The sequence below is a fragment of the Panthera onca genome, chromosome B2, assembly GCF_046562875.1.
Source record: "Panthera onca isolate mPanOnc1 chromosome B2, mPanOnc1 haplotype 2, whole genome shotgun sequence".
Lineage (NCBI taxonomy): Eukaryota > Metazoa > Chordata > Mammalia > Carnivora > Felidae > Panthera > Panthera onca.
Genome location: NC_138343.1, coordinates 30,815,156 through 30,836,771, shown reverse-complemented (window position 1 = coordinate 30,836,771; position 21,616 = coordinate 30,815,156). Strand labels below are relative to the sequence as shown.

At 52.5% G+C, this 21,616-nt stretch overlaps 3 protein-coding genes across 12 annotated transcripts; 1 reads left to right on the top strand and 2 right to left on the bottom strand.

The window, feature by feature from the left end:
- Positions 1 to 391: 391 nt before the first annotated feature.
- AGPAT1 (1-acylglycerol-3-phosphate O-acyltransferase 1) lies at positions 392 to 9,513 on the top strand. 2 transcript variants are annotated; one of them, XM_060614317.3, is made up of 7 exons: positions 392 to 639; positions 6,300 to 6,508; positions 6,726 to 6,859; positions 7,153 to 7,328; positions 7,465 to 7,560; positions 7,686 to 7,758; positions 8,273 to 9,513. In XM_060614317.3, exons 2-7 carry the CDS (start codon positions 6,309 to 6,311, stop codon positions 8,455 to 8,457), a joined length of 864 nt encoding a protein of 287 aa, XP_060470300.1. In that variant the 5' UTR covers positions 392 to 639; positions 6,300 to 6,308; the 3' UTR covers positions 8,458 to 9,513. The 2 variants fall into 2 exon arrangements, with proteins under 2 accessions (XP_060470300.1, XP_060470301.1); XM_060614318.2 differs by lacking the exon at positions 392 to 639 and adding an exon at positions 2,354 to 2,458.
- Positions 9,433 to 13,022, bottom strand: EGFL8 (EGF like domain multiple 8). Of its 5 annotated transcripts, none has more exons than XM_060614304.3 (8): positions 11,500 to 11,644; positions 11,166 to 11,288; positions 10,954 to 11,063; positions 10,760 to 10,855; positions 10,482 to 10,652; positions 10,329 to 10,408; positions 10,093 to 10,246; positions 9,433 to 9,825 (listed from the first exon to the last, which is right to left on the bottom strand). In XM_060614304.3, exons 1-8 carry the CDS (start codon positions 11,598 to 11,600, stop codon positions 9,740 to 9,742), a joined length of 921 nt encoding a protein of 306 aa, XP_060470287.1. In that variant the 5' UTR covers positions 11,601 to 11,644; the 3' UTR covers positions 9,433 to 9,739. The 5 variants fall into 5 exon arrangements, with proteins under 5 accessions (XP_060470287.1, XP_060470285.2, XP_060470286.2 ...); XM_060614302.3 differs by lacking the exon at positions 9,433 to 9,825 and adding an exon at positions 12,075 to 13,022 and having other exon boundaries at positions 9,832 to 10,246; positions 11,500 to 11,626; XM_060614303.3 differs by lacking the exon at positions 9,433 to 9,825 and adding an exon at positions 12,081 to 13,022 and having other exon boundaries at positions 9,832 to 10,246; positions 11,500 to 11,626.
- Positions 13,023 to 13,136: 114 nt separating this feature from the next.
- Positions 13,137 to 20,677, bottom strand: PPT2 (palmitoyl-protein thioesterase 2). Of its 5 annotated transcripts, none has more exons than XM_060614314.3 (10): positions 20,560 to 20,677; positions 19,968 to 20,202; positions 19,436 to 19,629; positions 19,030 to 19,183; positions 18,473 to 18,568; positions 18,277 to 18,384; positions 17,434 to 17,517; positions 17,230 to 17,314; positions 14,112 to 14,166; positions 13,137 to 13,938 (listed from the first exon to the last, which is right to left on the bottom strand). In XM_060614314.3, exons 3-10 carry the CDS (start codon positions 19,619 to 19,621, stop codon positions 13,795 to 13,797), a joined length of 912 nt encoding a protein of 303 aa, XP_060470297.1. In that variant the 5' UTR covers positions 19,622 to 19,629; positions 19,968 to 20,202; positions 20,560 to 20,677; the 3' UTR covers positions 13,137 to 13,794. The 5 variants fall into 5 exon arrangements, with proteins under 5 accessions (XP_060470297.1, XP_060470298.1, XP_060470295.1 ...); XM_060614315.3 differs by having other exon boundaries at positions 19,968 to 20,018; positions 20,560 to 20,676; XM_060614312.3 differs by lacking the exon at positions 19,968 to 20,202.
- Positions 20,678 to 21,616: the final 939 nt, after the last annotated feature.

Here is a 21,616-nt window from a genome sequence, read left to right as displayed (position 1 = left end):
CAATCATAACCAAAGGCCATAAGCAATTGGTTCGGGACTACACAGGCCTCGCCTACTACAAGTCCCCTTTCTTTCCTTCACTTCCCCTTTCAGAGAATGTCCGGATTCCTATTGGGCTTTGGAGCTTAGGGCTCCAAAGCCCTTGATTGGCTGGAACTCGATAGAAAATGGTGGTTAAGGAAAGTGCGCATGAGCTGCAGGCGGCGGGAAGAGGTGGGCCAATCCTGTGAAGGTTAAGCCTTCTCTGGTCCCACCCCTTCACCTCTATCTTGTCGCCATGGTGACTACTCTACGATTGGCGGGGTTTGAGGTTCAAAGACTTTGGCTCGGCCTCATCCGGGGCCTCCGGCTGTGGTCTCTCCAGGCTGATTGGGCCGTTTCTTTCACCTCTGATTGGCCGAGATCGGAAAAGACGGCGAAGAGCTCGGCAAGAGAGCAAGTACTAGGGTCTCAGGGTTCAAAATGGCTCCGGCCTCCTTCGGTGACGTAGAGAGCAGAACTTGGCTTCGCCCCTCCCTTTTAGTGAAGAAGGGAGCAGAACTGGGATCAGCTCGACGTTTGGATTGTGCGAACACATATCTGCGGAGCTGGTGTTAACCCATCTCCCTCGGCTGGAGGACTCAGCCCGCTCCTCCTTAGGTGATTTGCAGAACAGAACTAAAGGCCCACACCTTTTTAATGTGACACAGTATGACAGAGTTAACCTCGACTCCGTTTTAAACCTTAAAAGCAGGTTTTAAACCCTCTTTGTGAGTGGGTACCGAGGGGGCAAGGCACGCCCCTTTTCGGGCGACCCGAGGCGGAATGAGGTTAGGCCCGCCCCTTCCGTCCTATAATGTATCCCGCAGAACTGGGGTCTTCCTCCAGGGTTGGACCCCTGGGACTTGGGCAAGGTGCTTCAGAGCTTGGGCATATTGTACGAGTTTGGGTCTTTTCTACAGTCAGTGACCCTCACTGTGGCCCAAGGAGCAGAACTAGGTAACAGCCTTCCCACTCCCAGTGTTCTTTGCATCGTCTACCTCAGGGAGAGTAAATTCAAGCAGGGCGAAGGTGTGTCTGGCAGCGGGGACAGACACAGGCTGAGGGCAGTACAGCAACACCCAGATAAAAGGTCCCACGTGACTCAAGTGAGGCATGGTGAGAAGTTGGGAGTTCCCTAGAGGAGGGCGGGGGAGGTTAAAGTACCGGAGGCCTGTCAAGGTTCAGGAAAAAAGTTACTGAGAGGTGGAAACAAAGAGAGGAGTGATGGATGATCCTGGTAAAGGAATGTGGAAGTATGGGAAAGAGGAGATCGAGGGCTGGAGAGGGAACAGATACATGGCTACAAAATTAAGGAGGCATGCTCATCCCAGAGTAATCTAGCATTCTCATTTTTTTTTTAAAAAGCAACCCTAATGCCCAGTTTTCATTGGAAGAAAAGATGCACCCAGACTCTGTGTTGGGGAGGGAGGCTGTCTCACACCGCCTCAGTGACTAGGGAGACTGATAGGAAGGAACTAGAAAAGAAAAAGTACTGAGGTTAAATAAAGAGCATGGGAGGACAGGGGCAGGGAGAGGGCCTGAAAGTAAGTATCCCTTCTCTTTAAAGACCAGAGAGGCGTCTGGAAGAGGGAGCCGGGATGCTGGGAGCAAATGCGGGAAGGGGTGGGGAGAGCAAAGGTCAAAGAGAACCGGTAGAGAGCTGGAGGGCCAGGTGAGGTGAGATGGGGCCCTTGAGAGAAGACAGGTGAAGAACTCAGTGCTTGGCATTTAGTAGGTGCTTGAAACTACCTGGAAATGAACGGGGGACAGGAAAGAGGTTTTTGGAGAAGAGTTGGAGGGAATAAACAGCGGATAAGGGAGTTAAGGAGAAAGGAAGAAACCCAGTGAAATTTCCAGGAAGAGGAGACCTGATGAAGAAGGAATGGGCAAAGGAAGGAATACAGCACCAAGGGACACACAAGCCGTGTGTGCTGAAAGGGAATTGGAGGAAAAAAGGATGCAGCTGGAGCCAGAGAAGGCCAGAGGCGGAGGCAGAGCCCAGCGGAGCGCTCGCGGGGCGGAGCTACCGAGAGCCCACTGGTCGATGCGGCGAAAAGATGCGTGGGTCCCTGGGAGTCGATTGGCAAAACAGGCCGCCCATCACCGCCCTCTACTTCCTGGCCAGCCCCGGAAACCGGCAGGCGTTGGGGAGGGGTAGGGGGGGGATAGCGGCAACAGCAGCCCCAGCCCTCAGAGAGACAGCAGGAAGGGAGGGAGGGAGGGAGCTGGGGGGACAACCCCCCCACCATTCCTACCGCAATGGGCCCAGCCTCCCACTCTCACCTCCCCTCCATCGGCCGGGGCTAGGACACCCCCAAATCCTGTCGCCCCCTTGGCACCGACACCCCGACCGAGGCAGAGACAGCCACCCGCCACCACCGCTGCCGCAGCCTGGCTGGGGAGGGGGCCAGCCCCCCGGGCCCCCCACCCCACTGAGGTGGGGGCGGGAATGGGATGGGAGGAGGCGGGAGGAGGGTGCCGAGAGGGACTTGGAGGAGGGGATGGGGGAGAGATTGGGTCTGGGAGGCGGACTGGGGAGAGGGTTGCTGGGGAAAGGAGAGGGGCCCTGAGAGGGAGGAAGGATGGAAGAGACACGGCGGAGACCCTGCGAATTTGGGATGGGGGTGTGGACAGGGCCCTGAAGAGGGAATTCCCGACACCTTCCCCAATTCCTTTTCCTGCCCTTTGGCCCCACATGACTCTTGGGGGGTTGTGGCCGGGAGAAGGCGGTTTATTGCCCTCCTTCCCCCAGCAGAATTTGCTTCCTAGGAATGCCCTCAGACACCTCTGTTTCCATCTAGGCACAGGACCTTTCTCAGTGGCCATCCACACTGGGCTAGATCCTTACTGACACACAGATGCTTTGTGGGGGGCCATGTTTTCTACACTGAATCTGTGTGCCTTTGACATGTTTAATGGCTTATGTGCGGCTAGCTTCTCCCTATGCTATCCATGGACTGTGGAGAGATGATGTGTTATTTTCCATCAGAATTGCCCATTCTCATATCTTATGTCCATATCTCATGTCCAGTCTTGACATTGTTCAAATGTGTGAGTTTTTATATATTGCATCTATTATGTGGTTTCATGTTTCTTGCACATTTTATGCTTTTGCGTGTTTACTTTTTGCGTGTAAAGGTTATACCTTCCTTATTTTGGTTCGTATGTTATGTCCATGATCCTGTCGTATGCAAGTCTTCATGTGTGGTATCCTGTGGTTTAGTTCACTAGTGCACACTCATGATGTGATCGGATTGGCCTGTTTGCTGCATGTTTTCCCAGTCACGGTTTACACCGCACATACGCATGCTCCTTCGCATGATATGCTGATGTGACATGACCGCAGCATGTGTGCTTCTGGTTACACATTCTATTTATTTAATAATTTTATTGACAGTATATTTTGTGAGTCATATGCCCATTAACCCATATGGCACTTCACAGTGCTTATAAATCTTTCGACATTTCTGCTCCGGAGAGGGTCACTTAATGTCACGTACTAGAGAGAAAGGTAACTGGGCCTCCATGTCCCCAGAGAACCATTCCCATATGCCTTACCTTGCTGACCTTCCTGGTCTATGTCTTTTCACATACATTATCTCTTTCGTGGCTGTGTACAGTCTGTGTTCATGGAGCTCAGTGCATGCCTCAGGTCAACCCTGCTGTGCACATTATCTGTCCCTCACTCTTTTTGCACTGTTGGCATGTATTTGATGACAGCAGCATCTTTCCCTGGTGGCATGTTAATCCCCATTCTGTATGTTTCTCTTTTGTGTGAGATGGGATGTACCATCTTGATTGTTGTTCCTCCCTCAGTGTGACCATATAGTGTATGTGTATATTCAGAGTAGGTTACCGTTAGGCTTTTTGTTGTGTTCATTGCTTTCTTGATGACTTTTCTTTTCATAGTTAATAGTCCTCAAGAGTGTAGCTATCTGATTCATAATTGGCTCTGTCATTAACTATGACAGGCTGTGTATACAGCCTTATAATCTGTTCAGCATGTTTATTGAGCACTATCTCCTCCTTCTGTCCTGGGTATTGGGGAAATGACAGAGTTCCTGCCCTCAGGCTGCTTACAGACTGGGGAAGGAAACAAAAATGAGCAGTTACTTACACTGTGGTGTCAAGATCAGTGGTTCTCAAACTGCTGTGCACATCAGACTCATTTGGAGGGCTGTCCCTCACTTGGGGGAGTTAAAATACCTATTCTTGGGCCTAAGGCCCAGGATTTGATTCAGGAGATCTGGGGTGAGGTCCAAGAATATGTATTTCTACACTTTGAGAACCAGTGATCAAGATAAAAGTGTAATGAAAACTCAGGCCAGGAGGGGTTCAAGAAGACTTCCAAAGTGTGACGCTGAGCTGGGTCAGGCAAGTGAAAGACAGAAGGGCATTCCAGCCAAAGGGACCAGCCTGTTCACAGCACAGAAGCATGAAAGATCATGGTGTGTCTGAAGAACTGAAGTAAATCAATTTGGAGCAAAAAGGACTCTTGTGGGCATGTGGCCAAAGATGTAAGCAGAAGTCAACTTGTCGAAAGGGCCTTTTAGAAGACGGAGAAATGCTCAGATTTGTGTTACAGAAAAATCTCTGTGGTTGCCATGTGGATGACGAATTGGAGGAGCAGAGTTAGGAACCTGTCGCAAATAGTCCAGGGGAGAGAAATGCTGGTCCAGACTTACAAGGGCAGTGGGATAGAGCAAATCAAGCCTATAGCTTTAGAGTTGGCAGAGTCTCCTGTTTCCTCTATTGCTTCTGAACCTTCACTGGTTGGCAATGGCCTTTACCTTTGAACATAGTCCTTCCTGTCATTAGAAGACAGTGACTGTAGCCTTGCTGAAAGTGACAGGTATTTGCCTGAACACCTTTTTGTGACTTGTGACCCTGCCCCCAGCAGTAGGACAGAGTGGAGGAAGGAGGAAGAACCTAAAAGGCAGGTTCTGTGTGCCTGCACCTCTTCCTCCTCAACTCTTTCCTCTCCCAGGGCAGATGGTGTGAGTCGCTTTTACTCTCTCCCCTCTTTCTTTCATTTGGTCAGGCCTTAACATATTATATACCTGCCTGACCAGGTCGCCTCCGGTGTCGCTGGAAGGGAAAGAAGGAGGAGTAAGGGTTTGTTTGCCTGCCTGCGGAGGCAGGATTGATAGAGGCAGCAACTCCTGGTATGTCCATGGGTTTATCTGGAAACAGGAAGGGGAGGGAGGTTGGACACCTTGGTGGAGAGGGATTTTTCTAGTTATGCATTTACTTTCCTTTATCTGTTACTGGGTGTGATTGTAAGTTTGCATGTGTGTGTCAGTGGGTCAGTCTTCGTATGACTGTGTGTTTGTGTTTTTGTTAGTGACAGAGCCTTTATTCTTGCCAGTCTGCCCTTGAGAATGTCTGTGGGTGTTTTGTGCCTTTCACTGTATTTGCTGTCTGCTGTGTGTCCACCTGTGTGCATACATACTGGCCGCAGCATAACTGTGGTTAGGAACACAAGCCACTTAGGTTTCAACTAGGAAGTGCCTCTTAGGAGCCATATCACCACAGGTAAGTTCTTTAACCTCTCTGGGCCTATCTCCGAAAAATGTAAATTATGTGGTTCATATTTAAGGTTTAACATAGTCTATAGATCAACCCTAATCCAACAGATATATAATAAAAGCCACGGTGTAATTTTTAATTTTCTGGAAGATACATCAAAACGTAAAAAGTAACAAGGTGGAATTAATTTTAATAATATATTCTATTGAATTCGGTATCCAGAAAGGTTGATTTCAAAATGTAATCAATACAAAAGATTATTAATGGGATATTTTACATTCTGTTTTTCATTCAAAGTCTGAAATCTGATACATATTTTACACTTCCAGCACAATTCAGTTCAAACTAGGCCACATTTCCAGTGCTTGGTAGCCATATGTGGCTGGTGGCTACTGTATTAGACAGGTATAGACCATCCTAAGACCCTTACCAGCTACAAGTGTTTGTTATTGTTATTGTTGTCCTATTATCACACGTCTGTGAGTTGTGGGTGTTCATGTGTCATGTCTCTTGTCTTTGTGAATATTTCTGGAGGCTTCTGAGAGAGGGCTGGGTGAGCAGTCCCGAGCTCCTGTTCCCACCGCCCCCATCCTAGAGAGGCTGTCTGGGCAGGTTTTGATGGGAGCCCTGACCCCATCCTGTGTCTCTGGCCCTTGTCCTCCTAGCTCCCCAAACCGTGCCTTCTGTGCCTTGCCCATCCCACTCCCCTCCAGGAACGAGGCCCACTGTCTCTTGCCGGTCCCCTGCAGGTGGCCAGAATGGAGTTGTGGCCGGGGGTATGGCCTGTGCTGCTGCTGCTCTTCCTGCTGCTGCTCTTCCTGCTGCCCACCCTGTGGTTCTGCAGCCCCAGTGCCAAATACTTCTTCAAGATGGCCTTCTACAATGGCTGGATCCTCTTCCTGGCGGTGCTCGCCATCCCTGTGTGTGCTGTGCGAGGACGCAACGTTGAGAACATGAAGTGAGGGCCAAGGGGTTTTGGGTGATGAGAGAACCTAAGAGTCCGAAGTGAGCAGTGGGTGGGGAGGTTGTGGGATGTGTAAGGAAGATGGAGAGAGCCCAGGGACAAGGAAGGAGAGAGAACTGCAGATGCCCAGAAAGGCAGTGGCGGGGGGTGGGTGAGGTGTGCTGATGGACATCAGTGGGTCCTGCTGGAACCCCTTGCCGTGACCCCACAGGATCTTGCGTCTGATGCTGCTCCACATCAAATACCTGTATGGGATCCGAGTGGAGGTGCGTGGGGCCCACCACTTCCCTCCCTCACAGCCCTACGTCGTGGTCTCCAACCACCAGAGCTCACTCGACCTGCTTGGTGAGACCCCTCGTAGGGCATACCTCCCCCAGTTATGCCCTTCCCCCTTCCCCAGAATCTCTTCCGCTAGGGGTCCACAACTCCCCTTCGTCTGGACATTGCTCCCTTTCCCTTTCCCTCAGTCCTTCTTACCCTCATAAGTAGGCTAATATGTACTTAATCACCCCATCCTCCTCAGGGCTTCCCGCCCCCTCTCCCCTATCTCCGTCCTTAAGAATGTGGGAGATGGCCTGTTTCCTATGACACTTTACCTCTACCCTGATCTTCACTCCCACCCCCGACCTTTGCCTTAGGGATGATGGAGGTACTGCCAGGCCGCTGTGTGCCCATTGCCAAGCGTGAGCTGCTGTGGGCTGGCTCTGCTGGACTGGCCTGCTGGCTGGCAGGAGTCATCTTCATCGACCGGAAGCGCACTGGGGATGCCATCAGTGTCATGTCTGAAGTTGCCCAGACCCTGCTCACCCAGGACGTGAGTCCCCTGTGGCAAAGGGGGGTGGCAACACTGGGGAGTAGAGCAGGGCCAGCGGCCCTCAAAGGTCCATTACAGCCTCATGACCGTTTTTGGACCCCTCTGTGTATGTCTTCTTGACCTCTGTCTTCCCCAGGTGCGGGTCTGGGTTTTTCCAGAGGGCACGAGAAACCACAATGGCTCCATGCTGCCCTTCAAACGTGGCGCCTTCCACCTTGCAGTACAGGCCCAGGTAATTACTATTTCCCCCTCTGCTACTGAGCCCCCAGCTTCCACCATTCTTTTCTTTCTTGGCAGATGTTTGTCATGGGGGCCTTGGAAGGGAACTGTGGGCTGTTTGCTTTTCCCTTTCCCCAGGTTCCCATTGTCCCCATAGTCATGTCCTCCTATCAAGACTTCTATTGCAAGAAGGAGCGTCGCTTCACTTCGGGTGAGGGCTCTGAGTAGATCTGGGGCTGGGGGTGGCTAGAAAGGCCATGGGAGAGAGAGGGTAGACATCCCCATGAGACAGGAGGATTGGTCAGTGTCCGAACTGAGATGTCCAAAGGATCATCCAGTGACCCCACATCAACTAATAAATATTTATTAAGCTCCCACCATACCCTGCTACATGGGTAACACTTGATCCCTCCAACAGGGGCCATTACTGCCCAGAGGGAAAGATAAGACCTGTGTGTGCAAAGCTGTAGTAACACTTGGCAGTGAAAGCTAATCCTAGATGATGGGGGCTGGAAGGGTGCTAAGGAGGTGTCCGGACTGGGAAGGCTTTGTGCAAGAGGGCCTTAAAACAGATAGCAGCTGGCAAGCAGAGGGGCAATTGTCCAGGGTAGGGGGAAGAGAACTGAAAGGTTGGGGAGGGAGTAGCGGGAGAGCTCAGGAACTGGGCCCTGCCTGTGAGCAAAGGCCTAGGTAGACAGCCCATGATGGTGCTCACCCCCTCCCAGGGCGATGTCAGGTACGGGTGCTGCCCCCAGTGCCCACAGAAGGGCTGACACCAGATGACGTCCCAGCTCTGGCTGACAGAGTCCGGCACTCCATGCTCACCGTTTTCCGGGAAATCTCCACTGATGGCCGGGGCGGTGGTGACTGTCTGAAGAAGCCTGGAGGGGTGGGCGACGCCCGGCTCTGAGCTCCCTTCCCATCTACCCCCAAGTTCCTCCCACACCTACCAACCCAGTGGGCCCTGAAGCAGGGCCAAGCCCACTTCCTTGTTTCTCCTCTCCCCACTGTTCTCCTCTTTGGAATCTTCAATTTCTGAAGTGAATGTGGATATAGCACCGCTCCTTGCCCCTTCCCAGTTCCCCCCATGGACTCTCTTGCCTCGGTGCAGTCTCCACTCTGACCCCCACCCACCTCCTGTGCCATCTTGTCTTTGGGACAGTTGCCTCCCCCTCATCTCCAGTGGCTCACCTACACAAGGGTGGGAGCACACCATCCTTTCCCCAGGGGACCCTCTTCTTTTGTGATCTTCTCTCCCTCTCCACCCCACATTGGCCAGTGGACTCATCCATTCTATGGAACAATACCCTACCACAAGTCCATGGATTCAGTGGACTTATCCGTTTGTGAGGACTCCTCACACTGTGGCTGGAAGCAATGCCTGGAACATTCCTGGCTTATCCTGGGAACACTCCTCAGCACCCTCACCCTCCCTCCCATGGAGCCTCCTATCAGTGGAGGCTGGACTCTTCTCACTCAGAGGTTTCATCCTGCCCATACCCAGGTGCCCAGGGGTGAGCATACTCCTAGATGCCAGTTTGGTCTCCACATTTCTGCTTCCCCCCATCCCTGTGGTACAGTTCTTCAGTGGTCCTGGCCCCAACCCAGTCCCCTGCAGCCCGGCTGTACCATTCTAACCAGACACAAGGGGAAGAGGCAGACATTAGGTGCTGCACACTTCTGCTCCCTGGGAAGTTGGGGAAAGGAACTGAACCCTGGCTGGAGGGGATGGGAGGGCTTTTAATTTATTTCTCTTTCTTTTGAGGCTTCCCCTCTCTGAGCCAGTTTTCATTTCCTCCCTGTGGCATTAGCCACTCCTGCCTCCCACCCCAGACCTGTGCCCACAACTGGGAAGGTGGGCTGGGAGCAAAAAGAGAGGGTGGGACCCAGTTTTGTGTGGTTTTTATTAATTATCTGGATAACAGCAAGAAACCCGAGAATAAAGATTGAGAGAGAGAGAGAGAGATCTGGGCACTTTCTGGCTGCATTTGTTAAGGCATTGAAGTGGTTCTCGCCTAGGCCACCTCCCCCAGCCAGAAGACTCAGGGGTGGGCCCAAGGCACCCATCTTTTCCCCTTCCTTCAGCTCTCGTAAGTTTCCATCACTCATTGCTCCTTAGTGGCAGATAACCTTATCTTCGCTTCCCCAGCTGGCCAATCCCAGAGGATTAGTGGGGCCAGTTTCTGTATAAATTAGGGGGCAGGGGCTCTGGAGGGGTTCCTTATTGGCCGCCGATTGAGATTGAGGCCCGGGCCCAGGCTGTTGTCCTCACAGGAGCCTGGTGAATGACAAGGAGGCAGACACATTGGCTGTGGACTTCTGGGGCTGCCAGGGCACTGGAGACACTCTCACCCAACAATAAGTGGACTGGGGACAGGGTACCAGAAGAAGGGGTGAAATATGGGTATCTGAGGAGTATGCGGAGACTGAGTGTTGGGGAAGGGTTTGGGGAAAAGAGAAAAGTGAACCAGGGAAGGGTGTCCAGGAGAGCTGGGGGCAGCTATTGAGGATGGGGATTCAAGCAGAGAAGGGCATGAGGACTTACAGGCACCTAGCCTCTCCTCCAGCAGCAGCACTTGGTCGCTGAGAGACTCGATCCTGTCGCCACGGCCCCATAGCTCTGCCACCTGTTCCGGGTGTAGCTCTTCAGGTGGCATGGGCAGCATGGCTCGGACCCAGGCCCCGGCCTGACCTGCCCACTACAAAGGAAGGGACGCTTCAGAGTGTTGGGGGTGGAGCACACCCTGCCAAGAGGGGTTGGACCCAGGCACCAACATTCACCTGCTCCAGCCGCTCCAGGCGCCCTTGAAGCTCCCAAATCTCCTGTCTCAGGGCACGCTCATCTTGTTCTGCTTCCCGAACTGGGACAAAAGAGGGCGTGACCCACTGCCCAGTTGAGTGCAGGCCCTCGTTGCCACCCATGCTCCCACTCACCTGCCACACTGAGGATGTTGGCACCAGTTGGGGGCTCCGGGGCGCCCTCTGTGCAGGTGCGCCTGTCCAGACCCAGCACCAGGCCTTGAGGACAGCCACAAGTGAAGCTGCCTGCGGTATTGAGGCAACGGTGCGAGCAGAGGGCAACACCAGTCCTACATTCATCCACGTCTAGTTATGGGAGAGAAGATGGGGGCTGAAGGGTGGGGGCGAGCTGGCACCCCAAAGGTATGAGGTCCTGGTGCCACTGTATGGGGGTGCAGGGCGAGGTGACTCACCCACATGACAGTGCTTCCCACCCCAGCCTGGGGCGCACTCGCACTGCTCTGGCCTAACGCAGACGCCTCGGTTCTGACACGGCTTGGCACAAATGGCTGTGGGCACAGAAGGGTGGTTCAAAACCAGACCCACTGCCTGCCTCCCCAGCCCTGCGGGGCACCCTGACCCCAGGCCTGGGAAGACCCAGTCTCACCATCACAGGTGAGGGCCCCTGGATGCCGCTTCTTCCAGCCCTGGCAGCACACGACGTGGGTCTGCGGCACCTCCCTCCTCACCTCCCTCCACGCCACACGGTATGTGGTCCTGGAACATAGACCCGGCTCTGAACATTGGTTTATGGGTTTTGGTCTGGGTTCTTGAATTTCTTCTTGAAAGACTCCAGAGTCCAGCCTCCCTATCCCTCACCTGTAGGTGCTGCAGATGCGTCTTCCATCACACATGGTCAGGTAGGGCTTATACACTGGTTGGCTGTAGGACTCGTTGTAATGGAGGGGGACCACGAGCATCTGCTTGGAGCAGACCCCCTGGCTGCACCCATGCCAGAGAAGGTAAGACACATTCAGTGACCTGGGAGCGGTCAGGAGTCCCATTTCCCTTAAGTCTCCATTGAGGCCCTGCCCTCCCTGGAGGTGACCACCTCACCCCCATTCTAAACTTCATGGTTTTGCCACCTGTTGACGCCCCACCCCCAGCAGGTTTTCTGAAGACCTCACCCCTGGACCTGCCCCCCTGTCATCACCTCTCTTTGAGGGATCCACCCTTGGCCCCCTGGACTGACATCAGTAGCAGGAGGAAGGAGAGTCCGCCTAAGAGACTGCACGGTTCATCCCTGGACCCCATGATTCTCCTTGACTCCAAACTGCAGGCTGCAGGCAAGAAGAGGTTAATGGAGGCCATTCCCGTCTCCCATAAGTTTTCCAGCTCCAGCCCCTCCAAAAGCAGTCTGCTAGTGCCCTCTAAGGGAGTTAGTACGTTCACTTGTACACATTTGCACTAGCCACCAGGATTGTCTACACCTGCGTGTACATTTAACACGACCCCTTCATCCAGCACAGCATGGTCCAAGCATGCATGCAATTGCACACCCCAACACACTCCCTCCATCTTCTCTACACACACACTCTGCCCATAACCTTCCTATCTGTAACAAACCCTCTTCTATCTTAATTTTTCTACCTTCAAAGTCTCAGATATTCACCATTACACCCCCTCACACCCTGCACACAAACCCATGCACCTGGAAACTGCACCTTAAACACATTCCTACTACCCCACATACCCACACCCTCACTCCTACCACACTCCCCAACTCACACTCACACTAAGGCTCATTCCCCGTTGACACTGTCTCCCCACCTGTCTTTCCCTCTCTCCCGGAGACTTCCAGCAGACCAGCCTCAGCAACAGCAGCTCAGACTGGTGGGCGGGTTGGGCAGGCTGGAAAGGAGAGGAGGGGCTGGGCCAGACAGAATCCTCCCATCCCTGCCCCCTCCCACAAGCCTCCTTCACAGCTCCTGCTTGATCAGCTCCATGGGTCTAAGTCCCACTACCTTCACCACCACCCCAGCAAAGGGCCCCCTAGAAGTAAATTCCAAACTCTATGAACCCCCTTATTTCTGGACTCCCCAGATCAGCAGAGGCTACCAGCTCTGTAACACCACCAGTACCCCTGGCTCTTGACACACCCCTCAACCCAACACAGACTCGGGGAGAACTGAGGAACAGGGAGAGAGAGCTGGCAGAGAAAAGCAGGGTCAGGTCATGGGAGAAGAGGCAAGATTCAATGAGGAAAGAAAGGAGGGCAAATCGTCACAAAGGGACAAGGCGGGGGGGGGGGGGGGGGAAGCCCATGGCACTAAGGGGAAATTGCCCCCATTTGATGATGACATTTGTTAGGGCCTGGGGGTGGGGGGCAGAGTTGAGTCAGCCACCGCCCCCCATACCAGAGCAGACAGGGCCCTATTGTCTCCACCAAAATTCCTTCTTTTAAGGAAGAGGAGGCTCATTGTCCAGCCCCTCACCCAACTCAGGCCTACAAAGGTCGAAAAGGGGTGCAACAAATGCCCACCCTGACCCTTAGCCCCCTCGTCTAGCCTGGGGGTGGCAGACGCATTCCACCCATGAGGCTAGGGCACAAACCACTGAAGCCCTGGGCTCAGCCCCCCAGGCTTAGGCTGGAACAGGAAGAGAATTGTCCTCTGCAGGAAAGAACCCACAGAGAATCAGGAACCCACACAGAATGGGCATTTAGAGAGCGGAAACGCCAAGGGGGTCCCACCCCACACCAGGCATCCGGGCACCCAGACCTCAGGCTCTCCATCCCCACCCTCCTTGGGGAGCCAGGTCCCCCTCACCTGGAAAGGAGCCAAACCACACTGAGGAAATGGACTTTTATTTCCATAAATACAGGGTTAACACCCATTCAATGGTAGCTAAAAGGGGCTGGGGCCTCAAAGACACTAGGCTCCCAGGGGGTACCCCAACACTGAACAGAGGGACTGGGGGATCCCCAAACCTGAGATGGGCCTCACAGGCCATAGATATTCCCCAACACTGACATTTCAAGAACGGAACTGTCCCCATAGGGGAGCCTCAGAACCCCACTCTCATGGGTAGTCCTTCCTGGGAGTTGGGAGGGCTGAGAAAAAGGGAACATGGGGAGAACAGGAGCTAAAAATGTCCTGAGTGGCCTAGAAGGAGACCCCTGTAGTGGGCAGGGGCTGGGTTCTCCTATACAGCCAGAGACAGAGCAGCCACAGCAGCAGGAGCAGCCACGAGATAAAAACCTGGTTTCTCTCTTCCCGGCCTCGGGAGAGTGAGAGAGCGTGGAGCAAACCCCAAACATGAGGTTGGGGGAGACCAGGATTTGTCATCTACAGAGGAGCACAGGAAAGGAGTCCTGGGAGCCCTGGTTGGTGGGGGCAGTGTGGGAGCAATGGGGTGGTTGCAGGCACACCGGAGCTCACATCTGCTTTCCAAGGCCACCGCTTGGTCTCTGGGCTGGGAAGTTCCTGAGGGATCCCTGAGGACATCCTCAGGAGAGCCAAGGTTCAATGCAGGTCTCATAAAGGGTACGGTTGGAGTGCCAGGCCGTATGGGAGATCCCAGCCATCGGACACCTCACTATGGCTCCCCGAGCCAAGAGAGTCTTCAACCCAAAAGAATCCCGCAGATAAACCTTCAAGGTGGGCAAAGAGTCATAAAAGGAGAAACAAAGTGAGCTCCTCCTGGTGTCCCAGGTCCCCTCCCCACAGGGTGAACCCTTCAGCTCAAGGGGTCAGTGGCAGGGAGGGCTACAGACTGAGGTGGGGCTGTGCCAGAAGAAAGGGGAAGTCATCCCAGGGGGCTCACCAGTTGCTCCTCCATCTCCAAGACCGTCTCATTTGCATCATAGAAACCAAAGAAGCTACAAAGAGATTGAGGGTGGGCAGGGGAGGAGGTTATCAGGAGAGCGGGAGAAAATCAAGGTAGGCTAGGGGAGGGACCTCAGGAACTCATGGCCTATTGGGAGATAGGCAGCAAGGAAGACACCCAAAATATTCAAGTGGATATCATGTACCTCACAAGGTGACACAGAGGCTACAGCATTGCTTCTACAGAGTCCCATCAAAAATGCAAACCTGAATCTAATCATGAGGAAACAGCCAACAAACCCAAACTAAGGGACATTCCACAAAATAGTTCAAAAATATCAGTGTAATGGACGAAGACAGAGGAAATACCCCAGAAAAAAAAAAAAAAAAAAAGAGAGAGAGACTAAAGAGACACGGACAAGTAAATGCAACACATGATCCCAGGTTAGATCTTGGACTACATTTTTTTTTCCCCCTATGAGGACAACTGGAAAATATTTGAATAAGGTCTATAGAGTATCTTATTGATGTTAACTTCCTGACTTTGATAATTATATTGTGGATATGTAAAGACAAGTCCTGTATACACAAAACAGACACTGACACACTGAAGTTTTAGGAGTAAAGAGACATCATGTCTACAACCTACTCTCAAATGGTTCACAAACACACCTATACCCCCATATACATATTTAGAGGGAAGAAAGAATGAGGACATAAACATGGCAAAATGGTAACCTTTAGAAAATCTAGGTGAAGAGTACACACAATTGTTTTGTAATACTTAAGCAACTCATTAAGTATGAAGTTATTTCAAAATAAAAAGGTCTTAAAATTTTGAAAAGTAATATTTAATTGGCATGGGCAGTGAGTGGGCACTGACCATGAACAACAAACGTTAATAGTGCTAAGTCCAAGGGACAATGGGAACAAAAAAAGACCACCCCGCTGGTTTTAGAGCACCAACAAAGCCTTCCCAGTGAGGTACTCTCCACTAGGGAAGGCTGATCCCCCAGCAAACGGAAGAGCAGGAGCAAAGGTACAGAGGTGAGGCCCAGTTGGGCACATGGGGGAGCTGGGTTGGAGGCCTGAAGGCCACATGGAGGGGCTGGATTTCATCAGGTATAGGAGAGCAGTAGGGGCACACAGACCTGGATGTGAACTCCAGCTCTGCCACACACTCCCAAATGTATGTGGTTGAGCATATTACTTATCCTCTTTGTCCTATTTAAGAATACTTCCTTTTCAGAGAGGAAGTGAAACACCCTGGTTAAGTTAGATAGCCTGACTTCACCAGTTACTAACTCTATGAATGGAGACAAGTTATTTAAGCTCCTTGCACCTAAGTTTCCTTACATGTTAAACAAGGATAATAGTAATTACCATGAACCCTGTCTCCTTATATGTCAAAGGAGGATTAAAGGAGATTTATTTGAAAAGTACTTAGAATTGTGCCTTGGGACATAAAAGGTGCTATATAACTGTGAGCTATTACAATCTTCAGAGGGTCATAGATGTAAAATGAGATAGAATAAATCCCAACCCTTGCTATTATAAGGAACATGACTCCTTCACTTAAAACCCTCCAATGCCTTTTTCATCTCACTCAGATTAAAAAATCAAGGGCCATGGTTGCCAGGAGCTGGGGGGAGGCAGGGATGGGGAGTTCTTGTTTAATGGCTATGGAGTTTCAGTTTGGGAAGAAAAAAAAAGTTCTGAATATGGATGGTGGTGATGGTTACACAAGAATGCCAATGTGCTTCATTGCCGCTGCACTGCACACTTAAAATGGTAAATTTTATGTTCTGTATATTTTAGGAAAAAACAAAAATAAAAAACAAGGGCCTTACTTTGCCCTACAAAGGGTCAATATTACTGGCTCCCTGCTACCTCTTTCATCTCCTCTCCCACCCCCTTCCCAGCTTCCTGGGCTCTAGCCACACTGGCAACCCTATTCCTCACACCAGCCCCAGGACCTCTGTAGGTGCCACTCCTTTTCCCTGAGTCGTTTTCCCCCCCACCCCCAGATTGTTGCACAGCTCCTTCCCTCACTTCCTTAAGTTTCTACTCCCATGACAAGTCTTCCAGGACTTATCTAGCCACTATCTGACATAGGGTCCAGTCACCCTCTAATCCCTTCCCCTGCCTGTCTCATCACCACCTGACATACATATTTGCATCTATTTTTCTGTCTCCCACACTAGAAATTAAACTACGTAAGAGTGGGGACTTCTCTTTCATTTACCGCTGCATCCCAATGGCCCAGAACAGGGCCTGGGCATATATACAGTGCTCAATAAATATTTGTTGAATGACTAAAGGAGCTTAGGTGACACTTCAGATCACTCATGATGAATTGCAGCAGAGGCCCACACATAGCACAATGGAGCCATAGATTTTCCTGAGAAATCGGATGGAGGAGATAAGGCTGGAGGCTATTACAAAAGTCCAGGTATATAAAAGAGGTAGAAGGAAACGTGGCATGGAATTATACACACACATCCTACCAATGGCGATTTCCTGGTTTTGATACTGTGCTGTAGTTACATAGGATGCAATCACTGGGGGAACCGGGCAAAAGATACCTATGTAGGACCTCTCTAAACTATCTTTGCAACTTCCTATGAATCTGTAATTATTTCAAAGTTAAAAGTTTTTACAGGGGCGCCTGGGTGGCTCAGTCGGTTAGACGTCCGACTTCGGCCCAGGTCACGATCTCACGGTCTGTGAGTTCGAGCCCCGCGTCGGGCTCTGGGCTGATGGCTCAGAGCCTGGAGCCTGCTTCTGATTCTGTGTCTCCCTCTCTCTCTGCCCCTCCCCCGTTCATGCTCTGTCTCACTCTGTCTCAAAAATAAATAAACGTTAAAAAAAAATTAAAAAAAAAAAAGTTTTTACAAAGCAGGGGTTTAGGGTTGGAGAGGAAGTAGAGTCTGACGGGCTAGATACAAGGCATTGAGGAATGACTACCAGGTTTTGTTGTTGAGTGACAGGATATATGGAGGATGGGAGCATTAGCTGACCAGTGGGAGGTACAGGCCAGTTTCAGGCAGGAGATTAATTGTTGGGGGCTAAGGGGTATCCTTAGCCAATCTTTGGGCCACACAGTCCCATATTACCTGGACTGCCAGGGGGTAATAACACCATCATCAGGGCCCCCAATCAGCACCAGGCGGCCCACACGAAGAAAGTTCTTCCTCCATGCTAAAGGGTGGGAAGAAAAGAGCCTGAGTCAGTCACAGGGGTCAGGCCAGGTTGGAGAGGGAAACACAGGGGGTTGGAGAAGCAGAAAACGGGACCCAGACAGGAGCCTGGAGTCTCACCAGTGGCATTGGGATGATCTCTTTCCCCATTGATCAGGGCCAGAAAGCTGCTGGCGTTGAGGTACAAGTCATCGTGGTGGGGGTCTAGGTACAAACAGCAGTTAGAAAGATAGAGAAGCAGGGAAAAGAAACAAGACCAGAGTCTGAAAAAACAACCAGGAGACTACAATAGCAGGTAACGTGAATAGTATCAACAATAATAATAATTGTAAACACGATACCAAACACCTTTGTCCAGCACTTACTATGTCAGATACTGTTCAAAGTACATTACATTTGTTAATTTATTCAATCTTCACAAGCACCTATTGGGTAGATACTAGATTATTATTTTACAGATAAGGAAAACAGCCACAGTAAGGTTAAGTAACTTGTCCACAGTCACCCGACAGGGTCAAGCTTCAAACACAAGTAGTCTGGACCCAGCATCCATGGTCTTAAAAACTACACTAGGTGTTTGCAAACTATGGACCATGGGCCAAACCCAGCCCACTGCTTACCTGTATAAATAAAGTTTTTTGGAACACAGATACATGCATTTACATATGGTGTATGGTTGCTTTCAAACTACTGTGGCAGAATTGTATTTGCGACAGAGACCATATGGCCTGCAAAACCAAAAATATGTACTATCTGGCTTGTGATCTCTGCACCAGACTATACTCTGAGGTGATAAGGTAACACACATAAAGCATTCTGAACAGCGACTGTTCACACAGTAAGTGCTCATTACATGAAGTTATCTTCATCATCACTGCTGTTGGTTATGGTACGGGTGGGAGCAGCCGGCCCTACCCTCCAGGGCACCCTCTCATGGAGTCCCGTTTGGCATCCCCTACTCACCGTGCCAGTAGTTGCAGATGGAGAATTCCTGGCCCCAGGGGCTATAGCAGATCCGATAGAGGTTAGACCTCATAGAGGTAGGGAAGAGCCACTTCAAATAGTCTGTATCTGGCAAGAGAACAGCAGTATCAAGTGGCCCCAAACCTTTGTGTCCTCAAAACTCGGGGCCCCCTTTGACCTCACGATATCTGCTCACCTCCATACTGTCCCATTTGTGGAGAGGAGAGAGAGATGAAAGAATCCACATTGTGCTCATCCATGACAGAGAGCAGCGCCCGGCACACCAGGCCCCCTGAAGGTAGAACACCACATTGGACAGGGACTCAGGGACAGCCAGGCCAACAGCCTCTCCACTAGGCACCCCCCTCCACCCACCACAATATACATAAGGAGACTGAGGCCCAGAGAAAACAGGCACACCCTGTGGCAAAAGGCTATATACATCATGTAAGTGACAGAGCCAGATTAGATTCTGGGTCTTCTGACTCTAACTGTAGGGTGTTTTTTACTTCCCCATTATCCCTTATTTCCAAGAACCATGGGTAATGGCAAAAGGGGACAGCAGTGCAGGGAGCCTCCCTCCCACTCAGGACACAGAGATAAGACCCAAGTGCTGAAGGAAGTCAGAAAAGTAGGGCTCAGGTACCAGGGCTGGAAGAATGTGGTTCAGAAAAGGGGACACTAGAATGTGTCCCTCAGATAAAGATCAAGCCTCAGAGAGGGCTTAGGAGTTGGGAGGGGGAGGGCGCCTACCCTGCGAGTAGCAGATGAGATGCACCCCTTGAGGGGCCTTTGCCATGATGGGGGCCACAGCCTCTCCGAACCCTTGCACCTGTTCCCACAAGGGTCGCAAGCTCTCTCTCCCATCGAAGAGATCGAGCACTGTCACCACAGTCCCGGGGTGTGTCTGTGGGAAGGGGGCAATGCTGCAACAGGGGATGGACTGTGGAGCCCCTCCACACCGCCCCCCTGGGCAGTGTCCACATGCCTAATTGTGCCCTGCTAGAACCAGGGATCTCATCCCCCGATCTCCCAACGCCAGCACCAGCTCCTCCAGGAACTGAGCAGGCCCAGAATGGCAACTTTCGGTTCCCCATTCTCTTTCCCCAGCCACTACAGACGCCTCCAACGCCCCACAACAGGGTGTCCCCTACCAGACCTCGTTGATATATTCCAGCAGGTGGCGGAAGCTGTACGAGCTGTCAAAGAGCCCGTGCACCACGATGACCGGCTTGTAGGGAGCGCGATGGGGCGCGGGGGCTGCGGGCAGCAGCAGCAGCGGCAGGAACGGCAACAGGAGCAGGATCCCCGCCGGGGGCAGCCGCAGCCCCCTGAGCCCCAGCATGCTCCCGCCTGAGAAGGGGGCGATGAGGGCCTGTGAGAGAGATGACAACACACCCTCCCCTCGAAGCAGACGCCTGGCATCAAGAGCCCCCTCCCCGCCGGTGCTCACACTAGGTTCAGGTCACAAAACAGCCTACTTTTAACTTACTTCAAGGTTGTGGGGAAACACACACCCCTACACATTGACGCACGGACGCGCACCCGAAGCCCCGCCCCCAACTCTACGGGGACTCGGTCCCTAGGCCGAGGATCTTCTTAATGCATCATCCCAGCCATGCACGACCCTGGGTTTTGCAAGAAAGACCCCCGAGCAGCAGCGCAGGCTTCTGGAGAATGCAAGCTCCCACCTGGCCTAGGTCCGTGAGCCTGGCTCCGCCAGCTGTTTACTTCTCCCTAGACTGGAACCCGCAAGGTGGGGGGAGGGGAAGGGTGTGAAGAGAGCTCGCGCAGGGGAATGACGGATGGGAGAGGGGAGGCTGCTAGGGGTCGCGCTTCGCCGTCACGTCCGGGGCTTTCCCTGGCAACCGTGCCCGCGTCCCCTGTAACGCAGGCCCAGGACTGGAGGGGCAATGGAACATTCCACTGCACTCCGCGAGCGGGGGAGGAAAAAGACAGAGCGATCCATTTTAGACTGGTGGGGAGAGGAAGAAGCATCAAACAAATCCTGGGAATCGTGAGAAGGCCAGTTCTGGCCCTGCCAGGCACTTGCGACACCAGGGTCCGAATTCCTGGTCTCGATTCGCCCCACTTCCCAATTCGGGCGTCCGGCTCCGCTGCGGAACGTGAAGTTCCCCTGCCCCCGCGGGAGGTGGGAGGGCGCTGCGGAAAGGCAGTCCTCCGCATTTCGTCTCATGCCACCGGATCAGGGCTGAAGCCAGCCCAAGCGGACCCCTCCCCATCCCCACCCGCCCGCCGGCAGGCCCCAGGTCAGCGTCTTACAACTCTTCATTATGAAGTGGGTGTAGTGCCCTTGTCTCCAGAGACGCGAAGAGTCCTCGAGGCCCCTCGAGCTAAAAGTGCAGCCTGGCCCAGTTTCTCCTGGCCTACTCTACTCCACTCCTGGTACACGACCCACCTCCAGGGGGCGGAGGGCCCCTGGGGCAGCGCTGACTCACGCGTGCGTGGTTTGCACCAGTCTTTCAACTTGAGAGACCCCCACAATCGGCCTTTAGCCGGGAGTTCCTGTGTGCGGCTCCCGACGCAGACCTTCGAACCCCTTCCAGACTTCCGAGCTCCAGACGTCCCGCAACTCCGCCTTGATCCCTACCCGATACCTAGGTGGGCTTTTGCTTAGCATTTAAAGACGCTTCCGTTGAGAAAAGGATTTCGAAGCTTGTCTGAATCCCTCCTGTTCACAAGGTCTTTGCCGGTCTAAAGTCTCTCAATAAAACCAATCTGTGCCCCGAGTCTGTAGTGTGAGGATGGGGTGGCAATGGGGGGTCGGGGGCTCAGGCAAACGCCTTGGAAACTGGAACAACCAGCTTGGGGCCGTGACCTAAATGTCTGGAGCTCTGTAGGCTCCACTTGGACGCGAGGGCGAGGACACAGCCCGGGAGGGCGACTGCCTCGGGTGGGGGTTGGGCAGTACTAATCTGAAGGTGGAGGTAGGGGAGGGTTCCCGACTGCCTTTTCGCAAAAAGCCCAGCTCCTGTAAGTCTCGGTAGACGGCCTGTCTTCACCTCCCCTCCCCATATACGTGCCCCCAAGATACAATGAACAAATAAAAGACTGCAATTACTGCTGTGCCCTGAACCTCGCACTCCTGTCACTCAGGAGGTGGCGTTGCGTCTTGGCAGAGGTGGTGGGTGGATGGGTGGGATTTTAAAAAATGGATCTGAACACTGAGGGGCCCAGGAACTCTAAGAAGCCCGATAATCAAGTGGGGAAAGAGCATATATTATCCCCCAAACTTACTCTCTGTCCTTCTCCCACCCCCACCCCCCCCTAACCGCAGGTCCAACTCCCCTGGAAATACTCTAGACCCAAGCCCCCCACT

Coding starts and splice junctions, on each gene's coding strand:
- EGFL8 (XM_060614302.3), bottom strand. CDS start 11,600: ATGGGGTCCAGGGATGAACCGTGCAGTCTCTTAGGCGGACTCTCCTTC. Junction 11,064..11,165: donor CGCATCTGCAGCACCTACAG/GTGAGGGATAGG, acceptor TCTATGTTCCAG/GACCACATACCGTGTGGCGT. Junction 10,247..10,328: donor GCCTGGAGCGGCTGGAGCAG/GTGAATGTTGGT, acceptor CTTCCTTTGTAG/TGGGCAGGTCAGGCCGGGGC.
- PPT2 (XM_060614312.3), bottom strand. Junction 18,385..18,472: donor ACAAATGGGACAGTATGGAG/GTGAGCAGATAT, acceptor TTCTCTTGCCAG/ATACAGACTATTTGAAGTGG. Junction 13,939..14,111: donor TGGAGATGGAGGAGCAACTG/GTGAGCCCCCTG, acceptor CCCACCTTGAAG/GTTTATCTGCGGGATTCTTT.
- AGPAT1 (XM_060614317.3), top strand. CDS start 6,309: ATGGAGTTGTGGCCGGGGGTATGGCCTGTGCTGCTGCTGCTCTTCCTG. Junction 7,561..7,685: donor ACCTTGCAGTACAGGCCCAG/GTAATTACTATT, acceptor CCCTTTCCCCAG/GTTCCCATTGTCCCCATAGT. Junction 7,759..8,272: donor GGAGCGTCGCTTCACTTCGG/GTGAGGGCTCTG, acceptor ACCCCCTCCCAG/GGCGATGTCAGGTACGGGTG.